At 40.0% G+C, this 18,836-nt stretch overlaps 1 protein-coding gene and 1 long non-coding RNA gene across 2 annotated transcripts in view; one reads left to right on the forward strand and one right to left on the reverse strand.

The window, feature by feature from the left end:
- Nucleotides 1-18,836, reverse strand: part of TSHR (thyroid stimulating hormone receptor) — a 51,144-nt gene that overhangs the window by 17,326 nt on the left and 14,982 nt on the right. The window contains exons 3-8 of the mRNA XM_081916472.1: nucleotides 12,986-13,057; nucleotides 11,523-11,597; nucleotides 8,490-8,564; nucleotides 7,217-7,309; nucleotides 6,531-6,608; nucleotides 5,936-6,004 (exon numbers count right to left, since the gene is read on the reverse strand). Coding sequence (XP_081772598.1) covers nucleotides 5,936-6,004; nucleotides 6,531-6,608; nucleotides 7,217-7,309; nucleotides 8,490-8,564; nucleotides 11,523-11,597; nucleotides 12,986-13,057 — 462 coding nt within the window. The remainder of the gene's footprint in view (nucleotides 1-5,935; nucleotides 6,005-6,530; nucleotides 6,609-7,216; nucleotides 7,310-8,489; nucleotides 8,565-11,522; nucleotides 11,598-12,985; nucleotides 13,058-18,836) is intronic.
- LOC309373089 lies at nucleotides 1,749-7,309 on the forward strand. Its single transcript, XR_014169779.1, has 5 exons — nucleotides 1,749-1,794; nucleotides 3,912-3,965; nucleotides 4,516-4,578; nucleotides 6,445-6,610; nucleotides 7,231-7,309. It is a non-coding gene; the product is annotated as an uncharacterized lncRNA (long non-coding RNA).

Below are 18,836 nucleotides of genomic sequence, written 5' to 3' on the forward strand. Positions count from 1 at the left end.
AATGTATAATCTGTCAGTCAAGGTGAGAAACTTGTGGCTCTCTTTTTGATATGTAGAAATGGCATGGCAATGGACACCAGTGAATAATGCAATAATAATAATAATAATAATAATAATAATAATAATAATAATAATAATAAAAAATATTAACAACACCAGCAATAATGAATGTATAATCTGTCAATCAAAGTGAGAAACTTGTGGCTCTCTTTTTGATATGTAGAAATGGCATGGCAATGGACACCAGTGAACAGGATTATGAGATCCCTAATCAACCATAAAAATTAGTTCCACTTGTATTGAGCGCTTAGGAAAACTGCATATAATCTAATAACGTGCATCATAATGTGTATACAATGTGCAAGAAATGTTCGCATTTTTAGTAGAAAGGCGGGGGTGCTTTTTATTGTGATTAAGGAAAGAGATGAGAATTGGGGGGGGGGAGTCAATGTAGACAAGGGCAACAAGAGGTTAAGAAAATCTGGACTCTATCTGGAAGCACCCAAAGTTCTTCATATATAAAGTTGCAGTGGCATTGCTTTTTTCTGTGGCTTTATGGATTTTAAAATTTACAACAATACAAAAACCGGAGTGTGCCTGAAGATAGTAAGCGCCTTAGAAAGATTAAATGTGGTGCTGGTTTTTTTAAACCACACACACAAGCAAACGAACAAACAGCCCTTGCAAATTAAAAACATTAAACAAAAAAATTAGACAACTGACGTATGGATGGTAAGTTTGGTATGCTAGAATGAAGTATGAGAAGACTCTTCTGCCTTGAATACTAAAAATCAATGGAAGATGAATAACTGTTGTTGTTGTTTTTACAAGTCTTTTCTCTGATATTTAGGACTTCGTTGGAAAACTGAAACCTAGCTATCTGGTTCTACCAAGAAGGCAACACAGACTTTCAAACCAATGGCACGTTCATAACAATGCCTTAGCAAGGAGGGGCTGCAATGACAGCTGCCAACTTCAACATCTAAGAGCCAGAATGTAGGATTTCCTGATGTTAATGGATTTCAGTTGCTTAAACCTTTTCTTTTAATAGTATCCAAAAGGATTTTTCTTGCTAACTCACTTTATTGTTATGTTTTTGTTGGTACAACATCTAGAGAACTTATTTTAATAAATGTTAAAGGTGATTAATAAAGAAAGTAAGACAAAATATGCTTAAAGGCATACAGACGTTTAAGGGACTGTCTAGTTTGGCCCTTGTCTGTGCTCCCTGTGGGGGGAGTTCACCTTTCTATTTACAGCAGGGAGGGACATTTATGAGTAAAGATTTGGAAGATGGTCTGCGCAGACGGTCTTCTGTCTGCGCAAGCAAGCATATGTGCATGTGCGCACAAGCTTGGCCTCTTTTGTCTAGTTACCTATAGCACAAGCATCACATAAGGAGGTACAAAAATAAATCAGGGGGTGGGAAAGATCTGAATGGTAGACAGAATATCCTGTCTATCTGCCTTTCTAAATCTTACACATATTCTGAAAAGGCTCTGACCTTGTTTCGTTTCTTTGATCCGAGGAATTTATTAATGTTATTATTCTACGGGGATTGACTGGCTTAAAAAAGCCTATGATAAAAGCCTTTTTCTATGAGGGTTAGAAGTTCAAACTGAATTGGTTTTGGAGAAGCATTGTTACTTAGGAGCTGCCCACATCTTTCACAATGGTTTTGTTGGCAGACCACCTCTGCGTTACAAAGGTGACATGAAGGCTGGCAACATCAACCCTGCGGTGCAGGAATCCCCTACGGATAACCACAGTGCCTGGAGACAAACAGACAGACAGGTTGTGTATCCACAGTTGTGTATCCACAGCAGTGACCAGAGGAAGAATGACCACTGAGAGGAGCACAGAGAGAAGCAACACCATGGTGCACCTGTAGCAGCACAACCAGATGCCTTCATCTGCAACATCTGCAACAAAACAGGTCTATCTACAGCCACAGCAGGCTCTGCAACCCTCCAAGAGTTTCACTTCATCCCCAAAGGTTCATTCCTCCACCGTCTCCCAAGACAGATGGATGCCAGCCAAACAACTCCATGCCAGAAAGAACATTCTGTTATTCTTTTCTCAACACCTTTTCCCTCAGTGATATATGTAAATGGTGACCGGGCATCACTGGGGTCATATCAGTGCTCAAAATGGCCCAAAAGAGCTTAGTTTCTGTGTCAACTATTTATTTGATGTGGCTGTTCAGATATTTTGAATTTCCTTAAAAAGCTGACTCGAGGCATTTTGAGGACTGGGATGAAGGACAAGATGGTGCCCCCTTCCAATCCCATTTACAGAAGCCAACTATACTGCCAGTTGAACCTTCATGAGGCAGCATACTCCAAAAATTTTTAAGGCAGCAGGAGAGCTTAGGAGAGGTACAGGGCAAATCATGGGGCACATACAGCTCTATCCTTGAACCACCTCTCCATTAATCCCTGCCTGTCTCTCCAGCAATCTCTATCTGGGCCACCAAGCTACGCAAAACCAATAACCTATTGACCAACCCCCCTGCAATTTCTCTCCGCTCCTTTTTTGGAGCTCCACAAGTGGTCCTTCTGAACCTGGAACTATGTTCAATCTGTTGTGTTTGGAATGCAACAAGTCCATCTTTCTTCTCCTATTTCTTATCTGGAAGGGCATAAAACGATAGCAGGCGCCCATCAGGTTGCTGTAGCATGAGTCAAAATAACAGGGCCATCCAAAATCGGCATTCCAGCCTCTCTCAGGTAGGAGCCAATGATCAGATGTTGAAAATCCAAGCCTTGAGACAGCCTGAAACTTGGTCAGTTGTCTTAGACCGGAGCTGGGACACTGTGCCAAAACGAAAGCAGAGCTGGGCTAGACCAAAGAAGCATCAGAATTTTTCCTAATTCTTGCTGTGCGAGAAGACAAGTCGAAGCCAGAGCAGAGTGCAGACCAATTCGGCTTCCAAACAAGAATGAAACACAGTTTAAGACTATGAAGCAATGGCAGAATGGAACAGGGGGAAAGGCAGAAAGCTTTTTGCTAAGGCAACATTCCCGTATATAATATATGAACATCTGGCTGGAGAGGAGGACCAGATTGGCAAAATCTCTTTTAGGAGAGGGAGGCGCAAGGAATTTAGGAGCACAGTGCATGTATATTCAGTAGAGGCATTTGTCTATAGGTATTATACATTTCAAACACATTCCCCCCTTCCCCAACAATTCTAGGAACTATAGTTTGTTACGAGTGCTGGGAATTGCACCTCAATAAAGGTAAGCTACAGTTCCCAGAATGTGGGGTGGGAGACATGCTTTAAATATATATGCAGCCAAACAGATGAATGGGGAAAGCTTTCAGACTGGTTTGTCAATGGAAAAGTCCAAGTCACATACCTGTGTCTCACTTACACCCCAAGCTATACCTAATTTTGAGTCCTCAGCTCTTTAGCTTCCTTCTTTCCACTTCACTTTAAAAGCACTTTGTGTAAGCAACAACCAAACCAACCAAGCTGCTTGAATTACACTTTCAAAAATAAATTTCGCTGTCAGGGCATGTCTTCATTATTTTAGAATCCATTACTAAAATGCTAAAGCAGTTTGTTTTAGTTGCAAGTCCCTGAGCCAAGGAAGATAATCAGAATTTGTGCTGGAATTACCTAGCGTTACCATATTTTTAAACATTTCTAGTACATCAAGAGACACCAAAAAAAGAACTTGAAAAGCATGCCTTGTGGCTTTTGGCTAGAAGCAACACTTGCTCTCTCCCCCCCAAAACCCACCCTCCCCCCAAAAAAATTATATTAGTACTGTCATTCATATGTTTGACTGAAGCTAAGGAGCATCAAGTGCCAGTGAAGTTTATTATTTCTGAAAGGAAAGATGGGGGGTAATCCTGTATGGTCATTTTAGATTCCAACGTATGTGAATTGTCTCCTTTTCCAGGCAGTTGTCACTCATGATGACACACCAGTCTGTGATACAAGAGTTTATTTTAAGGTAAGAGAAAGATACTTGTGGGGCTCAATTTTACAACACCAATTTACAGTTGACGTTTATGTTATATTTTAAAGCACCATACAGTTCAACTGCTCCAAATGGGAGCTCTTTTAAAAAAGAATAAAATAAAGTATGGTCCACAGTAGAGATGAAAATGATACTACAAAAATGCTTGCAAGCCAATTGAGGTGACAAACCAGGAAAGTTAGGCTAAACCAGGTGGGACATTTGTCATGTAATTCGGTGCTGCAAAAGGTTAGGAATGCAGGAAGCTGCCTTATAGTGAGTCAGACCATCTAGTCTAATGTTGTCTACACTGACTGGCCGCAGTTTTGTACGTGTGTGCATATGAAGAAGTAAGCAAATGTAAGTGTCCACACCTACAAAGAATAGAATAGAATCAACTGCACAGCAAGCAGTGATTTTTTGCTTATTCATTTGGCAAGATCTGCTAAGACTACGGCACAATTAGCCTGAGTGTTTAGCTTAGCACTTAGATTAAAGCTAGCCTTGAATATTCTGTTAAAGGATTTATACTTTGTTTCTACAGGTGCCTGGAAATGACCAGCTTGTAAAAACACGAGTTCCTTTTCAAAAACACAGGTTACTCATGGTGAGCACAAAGTCAGATTTTCAGATGAGGTGTGGCTGTTTTGTTTCAAATAGTATGAAATGGAGGTTCCAAGAGGTTTAGTTCCATTGCAACCAGAGGATTTTCTAAGGCCCTGAAAAAGCTTGAAATGGGAGCTATTTTAATCATCGCTACCACCATGGTACCCTCATGTGCGTCTATATTTTTATTTTTATTTCACTCGACAATGGTAATTTGATTAAGAAACAATCAAATTTTGTAGCTTTTAACTCATACTTTCTAAACAGCCCTTATAATTTAAAGACTTTTTGAGAAAGTGTTTTTGGGAACAAAGAACTCTCCCCCCTTCCCCCCCCCAATGCCATATAGTGGGAAGAGGGAACTGTGGCCTTCCAGGCGTTGTCAGTTTGTTCAACTGCACAACTGCAGTGGTTTTTTTGTTTCTAAACACACAATGTTGAGCTGACAAATTTATTTGTTTTGTTCTCTTTTCCCCTTCATTTTTTTGTGCTGTGTGTTTCCCCCTAATAAATTTGCAATTAAAAAAATCCAAACAACCTGGAAAAATGAAAAACAATTTCTCCAAATCTCCTTGCTTCATTTATTTCCTATTGAATTCACTGTAAAATTACTGCACAAGCATCTTTCTGTTTTAGAATGGGAAATGCCTGTAGTTTCAGGACTGAACATAAATTAAGTGCATGCAAGCTTTTGTTGAACTGGGAATTCATTCCCAGGTGTTTGCTATTGTGCAATCCGCTTGTTGATATTTTTCATTTTTTAAGATGTGAGTACTGCTTAGCAGACTCCTGAACACATGCCCCGTTTGTGCAAAATTAACACATTCAAATAAACAAACTGGAAGACAAAGACAAAAGAGAGCATTTACCAGTATGGATGGGAATAAGAAATTTAATTTCAACTTCAGCTGCAACTGGGTATGTGTGTAAACCTGTTGTTGGCATCTGTCTGCCTTCAGAATGAACAAATGAGGTAAAATCTGAATGGAGAAAACATGGCTTCAAAGCCAGACCCATCTCAAATGTGCACAAGCCCTATGAGATGCTGTTTCACCCAAACTTGAAAACTTTTAAAAGTCGTTAGGTGCTTAATTGAACCTGGTGTGGTAAAGTGTTTAAGAGACTGAGCAATAAATTGTGATGTAACAGTTTCGAATCTCACATCTGCTATGAACTCACTACCTGGTCTTTGACAAGCCAAACTCGCTCCGTTTCAGTTCCCCCATCAGAAATAACAGGGATAATGGCACTGACCTACTTTATAGAGTTGCTGTAAGGAGGGCAACTAGATAATGCATCCAATATTCTTTAAATACCCGAAAGCATGATGCAATTGGTAATTATTATTGATTACTTACACAGAATCTAACTTCGTTCCATTGAAGGCATGGGCGTCAACCTTTGTGAACCCATTGTTGTACAGCTTTCTGTAAACAAACAAAAAATAGATTATTAGCTGATGTGACGCAACTGTAACTAGGCTTTTTTTCTTTTGCATGCATACTGTGTCCTAACTTACTTTAGTCTCATGGTGCTGGAATGCTGTTCCCATTGCTCCCCACCGCCCAAAGTATACTTTCCCCTAACTAGCATCTGAACACCTATATATTTTTGGTTTTGATGTCATTATATGAAACTCTATTATATCTTGGCCTATTTATTTTTCTTCCCACTGAAAGCAATAGGAGGTAACATTTAAGAAATAAACAACTCGGGGTGAAATTCCAAACTGCCTACTTACTGCCTTGGAGGGGCAAGCTCAGTGGGGCTTGCAAAACCGTGTCCCCTCTCCGAAACATAGCCCCCCCATCGCCTGAGGATTGCTATGCCCATCATCTTTGCAACTGACAACTATTTTCTTATTTAGCATTACTCATTAAGGCTGACCTACTGCTTCACAACTACTGAAACGAAAAGGAGGAAGAGAAAACAACTTGTGCCCGATCAACATACAGGCTAAGGGATTCGTTGCATAGCCCATGGAATGCGTTTGCAGGCACCGAAATCATGTATGGATTATCAGCCATTTCACTGTGAAAAAGGGGGAAAGGCTTAGTATAGCAATAAAATACAATTATAACTCTGTGATTATAGATATAGATAGATATAGACACACACATACATGCTTAATTTTTCTTTAGACATTTAGACAACTGCACTGTACTGCATGTGAGACAGCCCTTGATAACTGGAAATTTCAACTGATGCAGTATCCTAATAAGGATAAACAATGGAGAAAATAATATACCAGCACTTCAGCAGCTTTGCTGCCCCCCCCCAATTGTCTTCTTCACCCAGTTAAAGGTGCTGGTTTTGAAGAACAAAGTGCTTAACAGTCAATAAAACCACCTCCTCCTGAAGTTTCATTATGGTTTTTCTACAATTTTCAAAGGGCGGCCTCTTCAGTACTATTTATGCAACAAATTAGAGCACCCGTAACACGCAGAGAGGCTCTCTGGTGAACTCTGGCTGGAAGCAGAAATTACAACAGATAAAAAAGGGTGCCACTGAAAACAACACTTGTGATTCTTTCCTCCTCTATCCTTCATGAGGTCTAGCAGTACACAGCAGACAATGGACTACAACTTTTCTCTGCCCTGATAAACTTCATTGGCTGCCGCTCAAAGAAGAAGGGAAACTCTGATACTTGCAGCAAAAAGTTCATATCTGCTGTCACTGAGTTGATCTTCGTGAGGTCAGGGAAAACTCTGAGTCCAGTGTTCATGATCACACTGAAATAAAGCAGAGAAGGAGAATTAAATGGTGTGCCTATGTACACAAAGAGATCCATTTTATTATTTATTTATTTATTTATTTATTTATTTAAACAGTTTATTTGCTGTTCAGCAGCATAGCTCTAAGTGGTATACTGTAAGATTGCAGAAGATTTAAGATAGATAGTGCAGATATGCCTTTAAAACAATAACTATACAATCTAGGCCAAACTAAGTGCCACTGATATAAATTAGGTTCATATACCTGTGGGAGCAAGGATTGGACTAGTTGACCTCCCACGGTAGCATCTAAGCCAGTGATTCCTGATTGCAAGAGTGACATCTCTGCAAGACTAGGCTGCAGTGGTCAAAACTGGCTGGACAGGAGATTTATCTGAGTCTAGAGTCTACGTATATCTCATCTGTTAGGGAGATTCATTCATTGCTGTTGACAGCTGACCCTTTGAATAGCAGAGGAAGTCTAGGGACTCAGCTACATTAGTAAAGAAAAAGCGTTTTATATGTGTTATAACACTGTGACACCAAAAGACGCTGTGGAGTCCTGCCTTTCGCCAAAGTGATTTCCCATAATAAACTTTACAATGCGTTTTCCTGAAACACGTTTTTGATGTTCCTACATCCAGCCTAGGATCCCTCCCACCCAGCCCAAATAAGAAAAGTGGTAATCCACAGTGTTTGTAAAAATGAGTAATCGGTTAGCAGTGTGCATCAGACCGGGAGAGACAGAGTTAGTTTGAGCTCTGAAAACATCTGGCGGTGGGGGGACTGACTTGTTTCCCTAGGAGAGCTTAGATGAGGCAGCAGACTTCAGTTGAAGGTGTAATACTTCAGCTAGGCTCAACCTGTATATTTGTAAATCATTTTTCCAAAACGCCAGTAAGCAGTGATATTTTCCTAGAAAAAGAAGTGCCAGAACTCACCATTATTGCCTCTCTTGTTCTCTTAGAAAGGCAATGGCTCCCACCTGAGAGGAGTCAGAACTGAGTTCTGGTGACTTCTGGGTGAAAAAAAGCCCTGCCAGTAAGCCTCCATAGAATAAGAACAGGGGCACTGCTGTAAGCATGAAAAAATACCGCTATTTTGAAGTCTAATGTTGGTGGATAGAACCCTGAGGTTAAGGAAGAGCCCAAATCTTACAAGAATAGCAATTCTCTAGGCTTTTGTTTTCAGTACTTACAGGTATTTCAGCAATGGGAGATTCATGAAGGCTTCGGGATCTATGTATTGTAGGTTTCTGGCATTTCGGATTTCTCTGTTCAAAATACAATCAAGTGTCCACAAAGAAGATTAGTATTTCTGTTCTTGCACACCTCACATTAAACACACACACACACACACACACACACACACACACACAGCATAGGAAGATGCCTTATACAGAGTCAGACCACTGGTCCATCTAGCTCAGGCTTTCAGACTGGAGTATTTCCTGCTCCCCCAGAGATGCTGAGTATTGAACTTGCACACAAAACAGGTGCTCTCTGGCCCTTTGGTCTATGAAATTCTGAGAACTGAAAAGTCCATTCTTATAAATGAGCTCCATGTGAACTATGGGCTATTAGCAAATGTTTCATCCAAATAACGTGTAACAAGCTGACCTCACTCAAAAGCAAGAGGACCTGTTTTCTGGGTGGTATGATTAGCATAATTTTCTAAAAAGATTGGATTCTGGACCCCTTTACACTTATGTAACAGAAAAGAAACACTACTTTGGCCTGCTCGTCTTTGTATATGTTGGCCTTTGTGTTAAAAAATAACAGTTGTTTAATGTTTTCGAGGTCAGGCACAAAAAAGATTTTCTGATGTGCAAAAAGATTTCAGTTATGAATATGGGTTCAGAAAGAATATTAAATTAATTAACAATAAAAACAAAGCATGCAGGGGATTTTAGCATTGCCATATGGCTGGATTCCTTCTGGCCTCCCTGGAATGTCACTATTCAAGAAGCAAAAGCCAGTACTAGAAAAGGAAAAGCCAGCCACAATATTGGTGTGTGATCTATCATCTATCTATCTATCTATCTATCTATCATCTATCTATCCATTTATCTTGTATGCCACCCCAGTCTCCGAATGGCACAAGATTCCACGGGTTCCAGGGATCACTTTCCTAGGACAGCAGAGACTGTGATGTCTTTATGATATATGGTTTATTTACACATATCTACAACCTGAGCCTACAATGTAGGGGCTACAGCATTAACACCCCATGAGGGTATTGCTTCTCCCATAGGCAAAGCCTTGGATTCCAGACGAAAACAGGCATGGCTCTGTCTCTCAGCTGCCCAGCCTGCTTCTAGCTTCTAGCTCTCACACACCTCAACTCTGGCTTTTGCCTTTCTAACTAACATAGAGACCCATTGGGCCTCTGGCAAAGAGCCACTTCCTTTGTTAACTTAATGGCACACCAAACCCTGTTACCTCTTCTGCTTCCGACACCTCCTCCTCTTAGCCTGTTCCTTCTCCCTCTGACCATTCATCCATCCCACCACCACTCCTCTCGCTCCGAGCCTTCTTCCCATGGGAGTTCCCTGGCCTCTGTATCCAGCCAATCCATGACCCACTATCATGCCCTCCTTATGAGCGCCTCAGGAGCTATTTTTGCCTTCCATAGTGTGAGACAAAATTTTGGACCAGATGATTCTTATGCTCTTTTTTCTGAGCACTTGTCGAAGCCAGAGCAATTAGGCCCTCTTTTTATGAGGAACAAGTTCTCAATTAAACAAACAAACAAAGAATTAAAAATATACAAATGGTGTATTCACTCACTCGCTTTCCTTTAAAAATAAATGTTAACACATACATAAATATATATACTTCTGAATAGTCCTCTGTTGCATGACTGGTTTTCCCCTAAACTGTTTAAAGTAATTGAAACCAATCTTTAAACAAACTATGATGATAGTGGCTAAATATTATTTTAGAAGTAAGGCTTCTAAAATGTAATGTAACATAAATGTACGTACAGCAGACAGCATTTGTTTATTCCCCAACTGACCCTGCCCTCTGGAGAATAATTACACAGAAGCCAGTGACATTCAACTAATGCTAATGATCTAAGGGGCTCTGAAGAGAATTCAGAAAAACACTCACATTTCTGAAGGGCTTTCCCTCACAGAATGATCTCTGGCATGCATAGTCAAACCTTTTAACCTTTTCCCAATTAAGTTTTCTTGTCCTAATTGACAAGAGGTATGGTTAGATGAGTGTGTTCTTTCGGCTTCATAATCCTGTTTAGTAGCACAATCTAGCAGTTGCAAATAGACTGTGGAGATAAATTAATATTATGCAACTTTCCGAATGCTGCAAAACAAACCCACCAGTTAATGGCACTAGCATGTCATATTGGTGTTCATCGTTAGTGCCTCTGTATGAATATGGGTTTTCATTCATTTTTTTCTTTTTTGGTAATGTAGTTTTTATTCATTTTCATCTATGGGTTTTCTTCTATAGCTGGTATATTTTTCCCTAGATTAAATATACTGAAGCATATACTATTACGTAGTTCACCACAAAGTTAATTGTTTCTTTTTTGGCGATCACTCGTAGCCGAGTAAGATTGTCTTCCATGAACACAGTCTTAGCAGTGAGTCCGTAAGGGACTGTGGAGGCCAATTCTGGATCCACACGTCCTTCCACAGTGGGGACATAGGTTTCCAGGTGGGAGTTGATCACGGTGAGGATTTGCCAAACGTGCCTTCCTCTTAGCTCGTTTTTCCTTTGTGCTCTGAGTTTGTGCTTCTTCCAAGTCCACGACACCTTTGGTAAAGGCTGTTCTCCAACTGGAACGCTTGCAGGCCAGTGTTTCCTAGTTATCAGCGCTTATACTACATTTTTTAAGATTTGCCTTGAGGACATTCTTAAGCTGGGAATAGAGTAGTTGCTTTGGAAGATAATAATCAGGCATTCACATAGTTAAGCAGTCATTGGAAGATATATATCCAAAAGAGAGACTAGGGATTTGGAATAAGCAGCAGATTAGGGAGCTGTGGAACTGACATTCTTATTTAGCTCTTTAAATATTAAAAAAAAATATTGATATTTGAAAATTAACAGTTTTGAAGAGATAAATGCATCTCTTGATAACCTTAACATTATGAGCTGATCTACTGTAGCCAAGTTCACACAACCAGCTTAACACATTTTACCAGCTGTTTTTGCATCATATCATAGGACCAGTTCAAATTATTCAAGGATTTTCATCTACTTACATATGAGTGACTTTGTTTAGATTTCTGAAAGAATGAGCCTCCAGCATCTGCAGCACTGCATCTATGGTGATATAGCTACATGGGAGAAAAATGGGAAGGGAGGTCATACACAAAGGCAGATGGAAATGTATGAGTTCATTGTATCTATTCGCTGTAAGTATTCCTCTGGTCCAGGGAGAGTCAATGTTGTGCTCTCCAGATGTTGGGCTACAAGTCCCATTGTCCCTGATCATTTTGGTTGGAGCTGATGGGAGCTGGAGTCCAACCACATTGGGAGGTTAGCTGCCCCTCTTTCCTTTCATTGTTCTTAATTGGCTATGTTGGAATGGAATTCTAAACAACTAGTTGGTGCCTTGGACTTCTGCATAATCTCTGCCTCTTTTGACACAGCTGCAAGGATTTACTTCTACATTCAAGTAACTACAGTCTGCTGTTATCTCTGAACTGGGACAGGCTGTGGCTAGTTTTAGCTATGGTTTGCCTGAACAAGCCAGCTCCAAACTGCACTTCTCAATCCTGGCTGGTTCAGATAAACCATCATTAAAACTAACTGCAGTGCTTGCAGTTTCAGGGAATCCAATTCCCTATGCAGAGGCAGAAGTGTCTTCCGAGGTGGGGCCGTTATGCTAGTGTCCCAGCAGATGGGTCAATGTTACTTTCTGAGGGGGGACATGCACCACCGGCAGCCCTAGACTGGCTCTTGTTTCCATGCCAACCTCCCCACTCCCAGTAAGCAATAATAGTGACCAGCCTGCCAGGAAGCTAGCATAGGAGTTCAACCCTACATGGTGAACCACTTCTGTGCAAGGCTCTTGCAAGCCTTCCTCAGCATGGAACAAATGGACCAGTAATCTGCGTTAGAGTAATGATGGCAGGGGAATCACACCGAAATGTGTGATCAAAAGGTTAATTTGTACTTATGGTTTTTTAAGCAGTTAGTAATGCAACATCTGGCTGCAGAGATAAATAACAGTTCTGATTGCGCCCAGAGAACTACGGTTGCAAGGCAGGCCTGTGTTTGTTGCAGGATGTTACTTAGCAACCAGGTAGGACCACAGAATATTTGTTTAGTCTGGTCATAGCAGTGATGGAGAAGCTATGGTCCTTCAGATGTTGCTGGACTCCAATTCCAATCATCCTTAAGCACTGGCTACCATGGCAGGGGCTGATGAGTTACGATTCCAATAACGTGTGGAGGGCAACATCCCTGGTGTATTATTAATTTATTTCATTTTGGCACCCACACTTTGGAACTTCCTGCCTATTGACATCAGGCCTGAACCGTTTTGTTCACCTCATCTGTTTGTTACTCAGTTAGGTTTGCCTGGTGTGTGGTTTTTTTTTTACTTCTTGGATTCAGTCAGCTTTATTCAGCTACTTCTGCTAACAATTCGAGCTACCGAAGTTGTTTTTAATGCTTTACCCCATTTTAATATAAAAACACATTTGGGGTTGGAACTTACATCCTGGAGATGTTGGGAAGATTGGAGAATGCTTCTCTAGGAATTATTCTCAAATGGGTTTCCATAAACCTCCTGTAGGAACAAAACTCTGTCAGTTCAAGAGACTTACAGATTAAAAAACCTTATTCTGTTTCTCAGAGTAGAGTGGAACTTATGTTGGGGGCAGAAGGAGAAATGATTACAGACATAAGGCAGGTGGAGATGAGAGAATATGACAGGGGTCAGCAGTGTTTGGGCCAGGGGTCACATTTTGAATTTTAAGAGAGTGCTGGGGGCGCCAGCCACAAAATGGCTGCCTTGGAGGCATGACATAACACTAAGTTAGAGTACAATCATGATGAGACCTTCCACAGAATTTGATTTGATTTGGGATAGGGACATGGTAAATGGGGAACACAGTCTCTTCCAGTGCCACAGTTCAAATCAAAGGCAGACTTTATGTTAAGCTGCTTTAAAGTAAATTTAAAAATAGTGAACGATCCAGTCATGCCTCTTCCATATACTATACAGTCCCCTTCCTCAAAGAGAAAAATAATGCTTGTTTGTATCCTCTAAATCACATTTCAACTATAAATTTTAGCATGTTTCCCTCTCTTGTAGGACTCGTTATTTTAAACTAAATATTAAGAACCTAAAAGACACCTGCTAGATCAGGACACAAATGTGCCTATTATTAAAAAAAGTTTTTTTTAAAAAAAGTTGTTTATTATGCCTCATATTGCAGCTGGTAGAATTTTTGTCTAATAATGTCAGTCTTCATGGCTTTACCACATCTGCACAATTAATTATACAAAATACACTCAAAACAATAGGATTAGTGGAACAGGAAGGCTGAAATCTGTGTGTCAGACTGAATCCTATTATTTTTTCACTTAGGAAGCAGGATGAAAAGCTATTAATATGACATCTATTAAAAACTCCCCACTCCTTACCCTAGTATCTTCCATAAATATTTTCCAAAATGTTGAAAGGAAACCCTTTAAACCAGGCATCCCCAAACTTGCCCCTCCAGATGTTTTAGGCCTACAACTCCAATAATCCCTAGCTAACAGGACCAATGGTCAGTGATGATGGGAATTGTAGTCCCAAAACATCTGGAGGGCAGGGTTTGGGGATGCCTGCTTTAGACAGAACATCTAATACTTCATGGTTAATTTCAAAAACAATCACAAAGGGCAAGGCAATGTTGATATTAAAGTAAGTATTTCAAATCCAGGCATTCCTAGTGCCAAATCCTGTTATTCACAGCCGAAATCTCTCAATGACTTACAAATAAGTTATGATAAGTTAATGGAGGCACTGTCATGCCTACAATTAATGACTATAAACCATAATTGGAGGAAGTCGTAAGAATGAAATATCCAAAAGCTTGTAGTGCACTTCTGAATTAGCTAGTCTTGTTTCTGAAGTCAAAACAATGCATCAGGAATGACTAATTGTTCCATTTTTTTATTTCTGAATACGAACCACTGAATACGAACCTGACACGAACCACTTTATGATGCATGCATGCAAAAAAAAAAAGGAAAAAAAAAGAAGAAGAAGCAGCAGCAGCAATTTTCAGGTGATCCTCATGTACAGCAAAGTTATTTTTTTGTATATTTACTAGTGTGCATCAGTCATACAGAGGGGTAGAAGAATGCAAATGAGCTGGAGAAGCCAAACTGAACTGAATTGAAATTTATTTTAAAAATTCTTTTGTTGAAACCAGAACAAGTGAAATATTCTAATTCCTAGTCATACGTAGATAAAAAAAATTATAAAGGCTGTCCCTATAATTGCAACACTGCAGCATCAGCAATAACTCTGAACATATACACACAACAAAACCTAGCCCAGCAGGTATTCTCATTGATTTATTAGGAAACCTGCCTACAAGAATATCCTCAGTCTGGAAGAATGGTAATGTGAATCCACTCAAAATTCATCTTATAAAAACATAATAGTTGGTATTCGGTCATCTAAATATTGACATAATTTTCTATTTTGCGTGTATGTTTTTAAAACTATGTATGTTATATTTTGTTCTCTTCCTTAGCTTCTTCAAACTTTTTTGGAAAGACAGGGGACATAAATGTTTCAAATGAATGAATAAAAATGAATAGGTTCGCAATGAATAAAAATGAATAGGTTTGACATAAATGTAACTAGGCAAATCGCTTGCACATCTTTGCAGGGGAGGCTTTGCTTAAAATATTTGCTAGCCATACCTTTCTGCACTAACATAGTTCATGAACAGAAATGCTCATTCATGAAGAATTCATGCAAATATTCCCACCCACTTGAAATATTTCCTCTCCTCCACTAACATCATTACCAGATTATCTCAATTAGAGTAAGTTCATACCGCACTGTATACAAAACTTGAGAAATGAATAGTGACTAAGAGTTGCTCAACAAGTTGACTTGTTTTTTGGTCTTTATATTACTACATATTTCAATTCTTCATAAAATTTACCTAGGCTGAGTATACACACCATACGTTTAAAGCATATTCAAAGCACACATCCCCCACCCCCAAATCCTAGAAACTGTAGTTTGTTAGGAATTATAACTATGTGAGGAGCAAACTACAATTCCCACAATTCTTTTTTTGGGGGGGGGGGGTATACAGCTTTTTACTGCAATCCTGCGAGTAAACCCTACTGAATTCAGCAGGAATATCTTGAGTCAACATGCATAGAATTAGGTTGCCTATTTTCTTATTTCAAGATAAATATTTCTTCTTTTCAAAATATATTCCCATTTGTTTTGCAAGTTCATTTATAGACAGTGCCACTTAACATTTCTGCCAGCATTGTTTCGATCTGATCAGGATTCCATATTCTACTGTCCTCTGAGATACAGGGAAAACAAACCAAGATTGCTGTTTACTAGTGCCCAAAGGATTCCACCTTCCTGGTGGAATTTCTGCTTAACTAGCCACCACCTGAGATTCCAACTCAACTCTAGTTTCGTGCCCTTTCTTCACTTTTTAATTAGATGATTCCATCCAATCCAAGAGAAGTTACCACTTTGGAACTAAATAAATAGTCTGCAATTCAGGAAACACACTTTCATATATTAAAAAGTTATTTTCATTAATATAAATCATATGTTATTTTCACTGTATCTTTGTGCACAATTTTTTGCTGGAAAACTGTTTTTTGCTGGAAACACTTAGTATGTTTAGCCTGGAAAAGAGGAGACTGAGAGGAGATAAGATAGCCATCTTCAATTATATTAAGGACTTGTGAGGGTAGGACTCGGGGCAATGGCTTCAAGTTGCTAGAAAGGAGATTCTGACTAAACATGTGGCATTAAGAGCTGTTCAGAGTGGAACAGACTCCCACGAGAGGTGGTGGACTCTCCTTCCTTGGAGGTTTTTAAGCAGAGGTTGGGTGACCATCTGTCATGGATGCTTTAGCTGAGATTCCTGCATTGCAGGGGGTTGCACTAGGGAACCCATGGGGTCCCTTCCAACTGTAAGATTCTATAATTCTGATTCCATGATCACATATAAAGTACACTGCTGCTTTTGCAGCAGATTCAGAAGCCTGCTGCCATCTACTGTCTAGATTCAGTAGCACAGTAAAAAGGGATCCGTACCTTCCTTCTACAGTGGTACCTCGGGTTAAGAACTTACCGTATTTTTTGCACCATAACACTCACTTTTTTCCTCCTAGAAAGTAAGGGGAAATGTCTGTGCGTGTTATGGAGGGAATGCCTACGGGTGGCATGCCTACGGATTTTCCTCCTCTAAAAACTACGTGCGTGTTATGGTCGGGTGCGTGTTATAGAGCGAAAAATACGGTAATTCGTTCCGGAGGATCGTTCTTAACCTGAAACTGTTCTTAACCTGAAGCACCACTTTAGCTAATGGGGCCTCTTGTTGCCAGAGCACGAGTTCTGTTCTCATTCTGAAACAAAGTTCTTAACCTGAGGTACTATTTCTGGGTTAGCGGAGTCTGTAACCTGAAGCGTCTGTAACCCAAGGTACCACTGTACCGTTGTGCAAATCCTTTCCCATCCTCAATGAAAGCAGGGGGTATTTTTCAGTTGTTTTCAGGTGTGGAAGGAAGATTTGTCATTTTGTCATTACCTGAATAAAATTACAAGGTGTGCTTAAAAACAAACAAACACGATTTCAAGCATAGATTTATGCCACCCTCAGGCACCTCTGTGGCTTTCCTGTGCTTCCTAGAGTGTCTATGGAAGAATGCCCAAAGTGGGGGCAGCCAGGGAGGCTGCCTACAGAGCACCTAAGAACTGCACGATGACTTCAAAAATAAATAAATGAAAAGGAAGGGAAAGGAGATTGTTAGCCGCTTTGAGACTCCTTAAGGTAGTGATAAAGCGGGATATCAAATCCAAACTTTTCTTCTTCTTCTGTTAACTTTTTTTTTTTAAAAAGAACATTGCAATACTCTCAGGCACTCTAAAGACAGCATCTCGAGCTGTCCACAAAGTCCTACTGTGGGCATTATAGCTATGTCTGCCCACCTACCTGCCTGGCTGATCTCATGGTATTATGGAACAAAAAACCTGGCTTCCGAGGCCAGTCATAAAAGGCTGGGCAGGGTCATCTGGGAGAAGGCAGTTTCTGAGATGATCTGGTCCTTATTAGGCTTCTGAAAGATCAATGCCAGCACTTCGTCTCGAGTCCAGAAACAATTGGGCAGCCAATGCAAACAGAGCAAGATCGGTGTTGTATTCTCCAATTTTATATGGCCCCAGCATTTTATTTATTTAAGCAATTTATATATTGCTTAACTACAATAATCATTAAGTGGTGTGTACAAGAATACAGTAGAAATAGGTTAAAACTATAAAATCAGACTTTAATTAAAATGCTTGCTCGAATTATTATTTTTTTAAAATAGGAAGGGGCCAATCCAACTTCAATTAGAGGGGAGTTCCATAAAACACACCCCACAAAACTGAACAAATAACTCCTGGTGGATACAAGCCATGCATCTGAGCATTGGAGTCCCACTCCCTCCCTCTGAAGATGTCAGTGATTTTTCAGCTTTTGAAGTTTCTTTATTTAGACGAATTCTCCCCCCCCCCCACGCCTCTTCAACCAACAGCTTCACAGAGTGAATTACATAGGGTTAAAAAACCAACACATCCCACAAATCCAACATTCTCTTGATCCGTGACCTCTTTTTCAGCCTGTGAGAAATAAACCAAACTATATTAACCTTCTTTGCATAGCCACTCTGACTTGGCACAATTCCTCACATAATTCTGGCAAAATATCGGGGTTGCCCTCTTTCGTTGCACTTAAATCTGATTTAATGGTGTAATTTCCTTGGCTTTTATTTTTCATACACTGTTATGTTTTACAAAGGCCATTTTATGGGAAAAATGCAAGTTGAATGAACAAGATATAATGGAATGAATTTCAAAACGGGTCATATTTGAAAATTAGCACTGGGGGAGAATACCTGGCCACATTCCTCTGTTTGTTTTTTTAGAATCAGCATTTTTGTTTTTAGTTCACAACCAAATTGGCAAAAGGTTGGACTGGCTGCTTCTTGCTCAGTTTAAATTGGCTGGCCCTGAAACCTTTAATTCATGACATCTGTTTGCAGTAAGGTTGTCACTAAGAATGCCATACGTCCAATTTTTGGGGTTTCCTTAAAAAAAAAAAGCCTCAACACTTTTGGGGTGTGCTAGTTTTTACTTTTTGAAATATGGCAACCCTAGTTGCCACCTCTATTTCCAACAGGGCTCCATTGGCTTTCAGCTGGTTCTCAGTGACACAGTATTTTTCAACTCTATAGCAGAAGTGGGACCAGGGCTGGCTCTAGCCTAAATAGCACCCTGGGGAAGAAGTACCTTCAGCACCTCTCCCACACCCACAGTG

The sequence above is a fragment of the Podarcis melisellensis genome (assembly GCF_964234715.1).
Source record: "Podarcis melisellensis genome assembly, chromosome: 1".
Classification (NCBI taxonomy): domain Eukaryota; kingdom Metazoa; phylum Chordata; class Lepidosauria; order Squamata; family Lacertidae; genus Podarcis; species Podarcis melisellensis.